Source organism: Lipophrys pholis (assembly GCF_963383615.2).
Source record: "Lipophrys pholis genome assembly, chromosome: 2".
Lineage (NCBI taxonomy): Eukaryota > Metazoa > Chordata > Actinopteri > Blenniiformes > Blenniidae > Lipophrys > Lipophrys pholis.
The window spans coordinates 23,374,763-23,386,159 of record NC_137636.1 but is presented as its reverse complement, the minus strand read 5'-3'; the positions used below and the strand labels follow the sequence as shown (position 1 = coordinate 23,386,159).

Below are 11,397 nucleotides of genomic sequence, written 5' to 3'. Positions count from 1 at the left end.
CTCTGACTTCATCTCCGTGGAAACGACGGAAAACTTTCCTCAAACGCTGCTAGAACGCACCACAGCCATAGTAAACAGTTCTTCTGCACATGCTCAGTCGTTGGACAGTAAGACCAAAGTTTCCTCCAGAGTGTCATGACTCCCAGTCCATGTTCTCCTGGGACTTGGTAGTTTTATAGTCAACAGTCACTGTAACAACAATCCAACCTGGTCGTCTGTCGGTATGAATGTTCTCTTGTACTATTGTTAATGTTTAGAGCGGATTGCTCTCTGCTGCACGTCTGTGTGGTTACATTACAAAAACAAACCCGTGACCCAACAGGCTAACTACATTGTTTTCAGTGTTTCTGTATACACAGGTATCATTTTGAAAGCGTTGCCGTGGAAACATGAAACTTTTTTTGAAACGAAAAGGCAAAAATAATGTGCGTTCTCACTTGAAACGTTCGAAGAAACGAGGCCTGAGAGTGAAACAACTGGAAAATATGATGTGAGGATTGTGTTTAAATGTATTTTTGAACGTAGTTTAGTTTATAATGCAGGAGGGGCTCTAAGATGCCCTGGTTGTCTCTTTTAATAAAATGTCCAAACTGACCAAAACAACTTTGTGCAGTGATGGTCTGAGTTATAGAAGAGCCTCCTAAATTAGACAATAATTTGTATTTCCTAATGATGTTTGCTGATATTATCTTGTTTTATTTCTATTTTATAGTGGATTATTTCAAGTTCTTAAACTATTTAGTCTTCTTTTTTTATAAGCATTTTATTCCATCTAATTGATTTTATTGAATTTTTAGTGTTTGGTTTCATTCCTTCTCTCTTTTCAAAAGATCCTGCAGATTAAGCTGTGTGTGTACACACGGTGTGCGTTAAGACATATTTGCATGGTTTCTTGTATGGATGTGAAGAATTTTGCATTTTGCTTATGAACTACTTTTTTCCTCCCGTCAACGTGAGCGCGCCATGTAAATGAAGCTGTTGGTCTTTGGTCAACAAGGACAGGAAACACATGCAGGAGAAAAACAGCCTACCAAGGAGAAAGATGTTTTAACACAGGCCTTTTTTAAAATCTGGCTTTATAACAACACAATGGCCACCTTCATGATGTTTAAAAGTAATTAGAAGAGCAGGGTGGGGGTGTTGACAGTCGCTCAGTGATTGTCGATGCTTGCAAGTTCGATCCCCAATGACGTCCACATGCCGAAGTGTCCTTGAGCAAGACACTAGCTGCTCCCAGTCGATGGACTGAGCACCTTACATGCGTGCAGGTGTGTTTGTGAGGATGTGGCTTGTTTCTCTGTCTGTCTGGTGACCTGTTCATGTTGGATCCTCCCCTTCACACATCTGCACTCTTCTGAAGCCCGCCGCGAGGTTGGAATTGATTTTTAAGACGGTCGGCTAAACAAAGAAGCAAAGAACAACTCTTAAAAGTCACCAGAGCAGTGCCTGACGGTCATTGAGGTTCTGCTGCCACCTGCTGCCTGCGCTTCAACACAAGTCATCTCTCCATACGGCACATCCAATACCAGCAAAATAAAGTTTCCTTAAAAATATAAAGCTACATTAGACAATGCTCCGTCGAGAATAGAAAAGCCACACTTATACATTCAATCATTAAAAAAAATTTGTAAAAACAGGACATTTTAATTGGGTTAAGTTAAATTTCAACTTGTAATAAAAGATATAGTGATGGAAAATATTGAGAATAGGAGTTTGATTTCAATAATGAGCTTGTGTAATACCAACGTAGGTGTTTAATATCTTACAGATCAGGGCTGCATGACATAAGGCCAACATTTAATATCTAATAATGGTGAGTATTGCAATAAAAAAATTTGTGTTGTCTTACTCATAACTTACCTTTCATTCCTCCAATTCTGTCTTTTTGAATTTAAAGTGCATGAGTGCAGACTTAACATCACGTTCCTGAAGAATTTTAAGAAAAAACAAACTGATATACAACCTGATGACTAATCATCAAAAGCCTGCTGGATTATTTGCAGTCAGGTTTAGTTTTTTCGCTGTAGAGTAACTTCATAAATCTCCATAAAACTTACTTTGCTCATCTAAAAACTCGATTTCAGGTTTAGGTCGAAGTGCATCGGAGCACTTTTACGAGTCCTGCAAACATTCCTGGCGTCAATATTGAAGTAGAGCATCAGTGCAACACAAGGCCATGTTCACACCACAAGGTACAAGTAAGAACGCATCGTTATAAAGTTTTAATTTCAGAAAAGTTTTGTGTTCACAAGGTTTTGAAAATGTTATTCGCAGGACAAGCCACGAGTTGGCGCTGTTGGTTGTTTTTGAAATAAAACCACAACCACATGTGTGAAAAGAACAATACCCTATAAACATTAATAACGGTGACCACACGGACATTTGTATGGGCAGACGAGCCATACAAATTGCTATTACGGCACGTTTCCCCCGTTTTCATGAAGACAGAGTTGGAGTTTTCACCTGAAAACCTAAGCTTAGAGCCAAAACACTTCTTCTTTTTGCAATAAAAAAACAACTGAATTGGTAAAGTGCCAAAGACATGATGATATAATGAAATCTGACTGTCAATTTGCAATTAATTTATCGATAATGACATTTTTACTGTCCAATAAAATATACATGTATACATTTGATATATTCTGACTTGGAAAAAGAAACAAATCAAAACTCCGTATCACGTTACAAATGTGACTGCTGGGAAGTGTTTTCTACCTGAGTGAGGAGCTTTAGGAGTGAAGACGGGTTGTAAGGAAAGAGTTTCTTAGCGTGCAGCCTGGCCACCACCTCCCTCAGCTGGGATAGACACAGCACTGCTCTGACTGAGGTTGCGACCCCTGAACGAATGGCGGTGGTGGTCCTCGGTGAATTAGTTAATGAGAGAAAGCATTTCTGTCTGGGAGACGCTGGGAGTCTGTTTACATCCACGTTAAACCGTCTCTCACACCCGGACGGTCCCGGCTGAGCCTCTGAAACCTCCATGTCTTCTGGATCAGACTCATCAGAAGAGTCGTAGTCGACAAGCCTCCTCTGTGGGGGGTTAACACGGGAACTGGCTTCGGCTTTGGACGGGAGGGAAGACTTTTCACCGTCGTGTGAAGCAGTACCCGACTCCTGCAGGGAGAGTTTACTGTGTGAATCCGAGACGCCTCCACACGCTGTGATGAAGCCCGGCCAGTCGTCTCGGAGGCACTTCAGGTAGCGGACGAAGTACTCCAGGAAGCAGGTTTCGGAGGAGATGAGGAAGTCGAGGAGGATGCTGTGGTCGAAGGAGATGCTCTGCAGCAGCAGGACGAAATGGCAGTGTGGATTAAACCCGGAAGAACAGGCAGCGTCCAGCACGGCTGAACGATCCGATCCAGAGTTTATCCTGTAGGAAGAGAGCGGGAGGAAGTTCAGGGAACATTTTACTTTCCAATCTCGGTAAAAGTGGGAAAGTCAAAGTGACATTGAAGTGACTATTGGTCTGGATGATAGGAGCTAGAATAAGCATGTGATCGCTTTGAAATGTACTGACTTGTTAGAGATAATACTTTTTGAGCAAAGCTCAAGTCAAAGTTATGTATTAGGCCTCAATAGTAGTGCAAATGTTTCATGTAGCCCTTTGTGAAAATTAGTTGCCCACTCCTGTCTGAGACATTCATTGTTCTTTCTTCCTCAAGCGCTATGAATGTTTAATGGTTGTATCCAGAAAAAACATGAAACATTGAAGTAATCTATGTGGTTTTAGGCTAAGCACATCCATCTCTTTAATACTTGTGACTGAGCAGCCTCCTCGGCTGAACAGCAGGAAGAGATGGAGCCACCTGGATAAAAGGACCAAATGTCTTCTAAGACACATACAAACACATAAAGCCAAAGTCCAGTTGACCTGAGTAAATTTACTATGAGATACCTTCCATCTGGACAGACCACAACATTTACACAATAAGGTGATATAATCTGCATTCAAGTCATGAGTACAGAATACCGCATAAACTATTATAAAATGTCGTGTTTTTGTTGGACACAATCAGTAAATACTCGGCACAATAAATAACTGTACTTAAAAATTGCCATGAAAGGATCTCATTGTAGTCAGTATTTAGTAAAGCTGAATTATTGTGAGCATCGAGTGAAAATACTCAGACTTTAAGAGGAAATAAAGCTCAGGGCCAGCAGACCCAGCACATCACGCAGGAAGCTGCACTCCATTTAGCAAACATACGGTAAATTATAAGAACATCATTACCACAAAGACGTTTCAACATCTTGCTATCAGGAGGGAAAATATATATATACCCAAGTTCATACAGGAGGATGTAAGGTTCACAAACAGGATCTTAAAGAATTGAAGAAAACTCCTAAAAATGTGAAACCACTTCAATAAACGGAAAGAAAAAGCCAAACCACTCACGTTTTCTCTCTGTGGTAGAGAAACATAGCCAACAGTGCTCTGGCTGCCTCCATCATGTCGTCGTCCTGCTCTCCGAACAGCAGACTGATCCAGCAGCAGAGGTGACGGAGCCCAGCCAGCTGGACGCTGCAGCGCCTCAGGAAGCCCCACAGACGCTCCAGATACAAACGCACCTCTGAGGCTCCGCCCACTTCTGCAGGGAGGAGACACAGAGGACATCAGCACAGCCGGCACTGTCACCCCAACGGGCTCGTTACAGAATGAACAGCATGTGTGTGTGTGTTCATGTATGACTGGGAGCTTTTCCTGAAGGGTCATTTGAAAAACAAACACGCCTGTGGAATATGTTTACAACTGAAAACAGAAACAAAATGGAAGTTTATTAGTTTATTTTAATGATGAGACAACAGTTTAGGAGGTGTAATGATAATTAGCTCTTCTACTCAATTTACCATATTTTCCAGACTATAAGGCCTCATTCACACAAAGTTTTCAGGTCAAAACAAAAACCTTTTGTTGCAGTTTGAGTGTCCAATTACATGACAATGGCGCTTGGAGCAACTTTTTGAAAACGCCGACTCCATATCCATAGAAAAGGAAACTTTTCTGAACGACCATAGTGACTAGTTCTTTTGCACATGCTCAGAAGCTGGACAATAAGAACAAAGTTTCCTCCAGAGTGTCATGACTCCCAGTCCATCTTCTCCTGGGTCTTGATAGTTTTACAGTTGACAGGCACTGTAATAACAATCCAACTTGGTCGTCTGTCCACTAGAATGTCCGTGTCCAACTGTTAATGTTTCAAGCAGACTGTTCTCCACTGCATGTGTGTGTAGTTTCATTACAAAAACAACAAGCAGTGCCAACTCGTGGCCTGGCATGGTAACTATATTGTTTTCAGTATTTCTGCTGTTGCTGTGTAAATAGACATCATTTTCAAAACTTTGCCATCTAAGCGTGAAACTTTTCACAACCGATAACGCAAAAACGACACCTTTTCAGTTGAAACATTGTGTATATCACACTTCTTTTTTTTTTTTTTGTATGGCTGGCCATGCAGCTCATTTTACAAAGAAACTTAAATTAAAATATACCATCTGGGACCACTAGATGTCACTGTATGATGAAAGAAAGCTGCTACAGTAACACAGAAAAACCTCCACGATGACTGTATTTGATCTACAGAGACAGAAAAAGTCAGAAAAAAACCTACAGAGCCTGAATATTTTAGGTAACTTTGACTTTTGTTAAACATACGAACTAAACATTGCACCTTTAATATATATATATATATATATATATATATATATATATATATACACATACAGTGGACATAAAAAGTCTACACACCTCTGTTCAAATGCCAGGTTTTTGGGATGTAAAGAAATGACACCAAGATAGATAATTTTACAACTTTTTCCACCTTTAATGGTGACCTATAGACTGTGTGTATATATATATATATATCAGAGCAGAAAACATGATCATTTTATGATGTTGAGACTAAATTCACTTGATTATTTTAAATCATTCAAATGTAGCTAGATGGTAGGCCCACAGTTTGTTTCCATAATGTATCAAACTCAAATGCCAGCTTTTTGCTTTCAAGCATCAAGTCCTTCAACTCCTGTCATGCAACGTTACCATCTTTCATTTTGAGGGCCTTCAACGCTCAAGGTTAATAACTTGACGGGCCACCAGGGGGACATTCTAGTTACATTGATCCAGTTTAAGATGTGCGGTGTGCGTCTCACCTGCTCCTCCAGACGTTTGGATTTGAAGCTCGATGGACTTGAGAACGATCAGACAGATCGCTCTCAGCATTACACAGTCTGCTGTCTGAGTTTCGCCGTCTCTGATTCGTTTGGTGCCTCCAAAGAAAGCAGCTGACCTCACCTCGACGCTCTGTAACCAGTCCTGATCCACTGCTGTTAACACACTGTGAGCCAGCGTGTGTTTATCAGAGCTGAAGTTCACATGTTTCAGCCCAGAGGACGACGTGCCACCCAGAGCCAGGTCCTCCCCGAGCTTCTGGAGCGCCGCTCGCTTCAGCAGCAGCGCCGCTTGCTTCTTCACAAAGTACTCTGAGCCGTGGCTGACGGCTGCGAGGAGGGCCGGGGAGCGAGTGTGGACCAATCTTTGGCTCTGCACACACACGCCGGACACAGAAAGCACCTCCAGCAGGTCCAGAAGGAGGCAGAAAGTGGTCACCTGCTGGCTGCTGGGGGTGAAGACCACCAGACTCTGGGCCACATGCTTTCCTCCTTCAGGGAGGAACTTTGAACATAAAGCGAGAAGGCTGCAGTCGAACCCTGACAGGAGATCTCCAAGGACGTCTGATCGAAAAAGAAAAAGAAAACGCATGTAAAACTTCAGAAAACCAAACCAAACTGTTTTCCTCTGTTCTAACCGTGGGTACTAGACAATTTAAATCTAAATTTTTCATTTGGTACCATTTCTTATTTAATTAACAACAATTTTACATCTAGTTTCAGGCGAACATACAAGATGAATTAAGATTATTATACAAACTGATCTTATTTGACCTCTATCTAATAGTAGTTTAAAATGATGGGGCAGGCCTCAGTTTGGTGGAGGAAGAGAAGCGTTCCTAAAGAAAGTATCTTGATGAAACATTTTATTTAGAAAATAAGTTCACTGTAAGTGTTACATAAACAAAGTAAGCATAAACTAATTTTCAGGGTAGTAATTAAAACTACAAAATATATGATTTTAAACATCTCCAAATCCTACAGCTTTATAGTGAACAGTTTTGATATCTTATGATGAGAAACACATGAGGATGTCTGGTAATCATCATAGTTCATCCTGAGATGAGGCCTCATACGCCCACATTTATAAAAAAAAAAAAGAAGAAAAAAAAAGCTGTGCAGGAGAGTTTTCAACATTTTGGACTGGATTAAGTCTTTCTGAAGAAAGTAATTTACACAAACAGCCAACCTCAAAGGCAGATTGAAGGTCGAATTGTACCTCCTGTGGGGTTTGATGTCCTATCCTAACCCCAATCTATAACATAGAGATGAAATAGTTGTAAACAGTGTTGTGCCATTACCGATACCAGTATCGGGAAGGGGGGGAGGGGCGATACCACCCTAAAAGCTGGTATCAGCAGGTACGCACTATTAACTCGCCGATACGCAGCGCCGCGTGTTTTTCTCTCCCGACTCTCACTCACTGCTGCCCTGACTCCTGATCCATGTATGGTGACGTGTTCCGTGCATACCAAGGAAAGCCTCATATCTATATTATATGTTATTTTAATTTAAATTTAACTGTAGTTGCACTACTGTTTTACATGTATTTACCTGTACATGGATATTGCACTATTTTTTGGCATTTGTGAGCTAAAGCTCAGGTTTAAGAAAAGTTTATTCTTTTTTTAGTTCCACCCATACCAGGTAGGAAATAAAAAAGTTGTCCTACATTTACTGTCTTGGTGTTTTTTTTTTCCTGTTTCACAAAGGTTTAAGTGAGTATGCAGTTCTTAAGAAATGGAAGAAAAACAGGCCATATCTTTTTTTAAACACTGCGGTATAGGCAAATATCGGTATCGGCAAGTATCGGTATCGGCCGATACTATGCAACCGGGTATCGGTATCGGGACACAAAATAGGTATCGGAACAACACTATTTGTAAATAATACAAAACGACCACAAGACTAATAAATTATGTCTCTCTAACTCAGGGGTGCAAAACATATTTTTTGTAGCCACATACAGCCTATTTTTGTCTCGAGTGGGCCGAACCAGTAGAATAGAGCCATAATAACCTTTAAATTTTGTTTTTCTTGGTTGTGATGAAAATGTCGATTATTTTCACAAAACCTAACAATTGCTGCAGAAAATGACTACAATCTCAAAGTGAGGCCAATTCTCATGAAACCTGGTGCAAAATACAGAGAAATATCCAGAAAACTTTTCCTATTGCAGTTTTATTATGGGTCTTTTTACAAACTCTCCCTGACAGCATGGCTTTGAGGCTCATTTGAGCAACGAGGTCGGTAGCTTTCATGAAAGAATCTTGTTTTTTTCTAATGTATGTTTTCTTTCCATAACATGGTCTCACTCACCATGTCGTGCTCCTTTAATGAGTCTCTTCAGGACATCAGTCAGCGACCACAGGCAGGCGTCTAACTCAGGAGAGGGTGGAGAGCTCTGAAAAGCTTGTACACACTTCTTCTGCCACGCAGGACGAACCGCTCCCTGAGAGATCAAAGATTACACTTCAAATATTTACCACAAACCACCTGAATTCACAGCATTTTTATCCACAGGCTTCAGGAGGTCCTCGGTATGTCAGAGGAGGCTTCAACACTCTAAGCTCTCGTGCATGTTTTTATTATAAGTTTTCCCCCATCGTTTTCATCTTATAAGAAATAATGGTTAACAGCCTCAATGGTCAATATTCTACTCATGCAGGTCTTTATGTGAAGAAGCTTATTTTGTCAATTCCCTCCTTAACTTAGGACGTTTCCCAATAAAAACATGGACTTTAATGGGAGATATTTACTTCATTCACACTGCTTTTAAACAATTAAAAAGAGCTCTCCAAAGACATGGCGTGTAAAAACATAAACACCTTTTATACCAATATATGGTTAATGAAAGCCTCAATTCCAGGAATCAGGAAATATTTCATTTTCAGTTTTTCATTTCTTGTTCCTGCTTTAAGATAACTATACATTTTATATGTTGTACATTCCATCTGCCAAGGACGGTGGAGGGAGCATCATGATTTGGGGCTGCGTTGTTCACTCAGGCCTGGACTGGTGGCAGTTTGGAGAAAAAGTGGATTCCAAAGTATACCAAATCATTAGATAGCATTGGTTTTTATCTCTAGGATTGCCTTTAAAGACAATTATAGAATCGCCCTGCTGCCTGGACAACAATCTTAATCAAGGAAGTTGTTCAAAATAAAGTGGAAATCCATTGATAGAGTTCAGGCCTGAAATTTAACAGAGATGCTGAGAGATGATCACAGCAGAAATCCTGACTGTGACTGAACTGAAGCAGTTCTGTAAAGAAGAGGGATTCATAATTGTTTCCTAAAAGTTGCGCAACCCTGATCAGAAGCTGCTGGAACCTCCTGGTTATTGCTGCCTAAGGAGCTTCAAGTAGGTTTTTAAATCCAACAGAATCCAGGGTTAGCTTTGGTGAGTTGCCAAAACGGAACTTGTTAAAAAGGTTTTAATTCTGCCTCTGTTCAAATGGGGACAAATGCAACCTTTCTAAAACGCTGCTACTGCTCATGTGCACCAGGGTAAATAGTTCTTCTGCACAAGTGCAAGTCGATGAACAATAAGAACAATGTTTCCTCCAGAGTGTCATGACTCCCCGTCCATAATCTCTCCTGGGACTCTGTAGTTTTATAGTTGACAGTCGCCGTAATAACAATCCAACTTGGTTGTCTGTCCATATGAATGTCCCTTTACTCCCATTGTTAATGTTTAGAGCGTTTTGTTCTCTGCTGCATGTGTGTGAGGTTTCACTATAGCAAACAGCACAAAACAGCACCCACTTGGGGCCCCAACATGAAAACTACATTGTTTATCAGCATTTCTGCCATTTCAGTGTAAATGGACATTGTTTTCAAAATGTTGCTGAGTAAAACACAAAACATTTCTGAAATGAAAGGACAAAAATTATCCGTTTTATTGATTTTTTATTTTTTTTATTTTCTTCATTTATTTATTATTTATTAGTCCCTTATTAGTCTAAGGGTTTTGCTCACAGACCCACAGTGCATGTTGTTTGGACTTCTCGCTAGAAACTTTGTGTAAACTTGCCTTAAAGGCTGTGTTCAATAAAAGCTTGAGTAGTATCAAGTTAAACACATTGACATTTTAAATACTTGTGAAAAAAAGAAAAGAAAAGCTTTATTTTTACCAGAGAGAACTTCTTTAGATACAGAACAGATCATGCAGAGAACATACAAGACACATTTCTTCTTTCAATATCGTGTCAGATAGGATATGCCTTTTAAAAACATTTAGCCAGATGAATGTGTAGAAGCAGGTTCCACTGCAAAGTGTGTGTGAGTGTGTGTGTGTGTGTGTGTGTGTTTATGACTGTGGAAGTAAATTGGAGTACATGAACAGAAAAAAAAACAAAAAAACAAAAACACGTGGAATACTCACAGATTCCTGCAGATGGTAGAAAACATACGCTGACACACTCTTTGCAGCCAGATGTGAAACAATCTGGTCCTCGGACCGGAAGTGGAAGACCTGCGGAGCAGTGGGTTAGTCCTGTTCATGAGTGGAAACAGTCGCTTTGAGTTGTCGCTCACCAGCTGGGGCAGAAGATCCAGATCCCGCAGCTCCCCGAGCGCCTCCCTGCAGAACCGGGACTCCTCAGCACCGGAGACCAGCCTGTGCAGCACACTGAGGCTGAGGCTGAGGCAGCTCACGTCCACGCCGCCCGCGGGTATACACACGCCAGAGAACACCGCGCGCGCCACGTCCGCGGCACTGTGCAGCGGGCACGAGCCCGACACCAAACACCTGTAAACATCTGTCAGGTGGTCCAGCGGCTCTTCCATAGGGAAGTCAGGAGGCTGCTTCCTGTGAGGAGCTGCCATGTGACACACACGGAAGCTGCGATTTGAATCAAGACACCGGAAATGATCACAACGCATCCGACAGCCTTCAAAACAAAAATCCTATGGAAAAACTTGTGGAAATGTAGTGATTAACGTTTAGGAAGGAAAACATTTATCAGTGGGATAAGTTTTTATTTATTTTTCTGAGGGATTTGTTTACAATCGAGACAGATGATTTGAAACGACAAACAAGGTATTTAGGGAGCATAACTCTCCACCTGGTAAGAATATGATCCATATCTTGTCAAAAACTAAATAATTTCTTCCTTCTCCCATTATCTGTTAGTCTGCCAATTTTAATCAAAATCTGTGCACATATTTTGAGTTATCCTCTTAATCAACCAACCAAGCAAGCAAGCAAGCAAGCAGCCAACCAAGC

General features: G+C 40.9%; 1 protein-coding gene across 1 annotated transcript; it reads right to left on the bottom strand.

Moving 5' to 3' along the window:
• Positions 1–1,065: 1,065 nt before the first annotated feature.
• Positions 1,066–11,011, bottom strand: lins1 (lines homolog 1). The gene is made up of 7 exons (XM_080490975.1): positions 10,707–11,011; positions 10,555–10,644; positions 8,488–8,620; positions 6,151–6,732; positions 4,397–4,589; positions 2,716–3,370; positions 1,066–1,398 (listed from the first exon to the last, which is right to left on the bottom strand). The coding sequence occupies exons 1-7, from the start codon at positions 10,995–10,997 to the stop codon at positions 1,318–1,320; spliced, it is 2,025 nt and encodes a 674-aa protein (XP_080347101.1). The 5' UTR covers positions 10,998–11,011; the 3' UTR covers positions 1,066–1,317.
• Between the last annotated feature and the right edge of the window lie 386 nt (positions 11,012–11,397).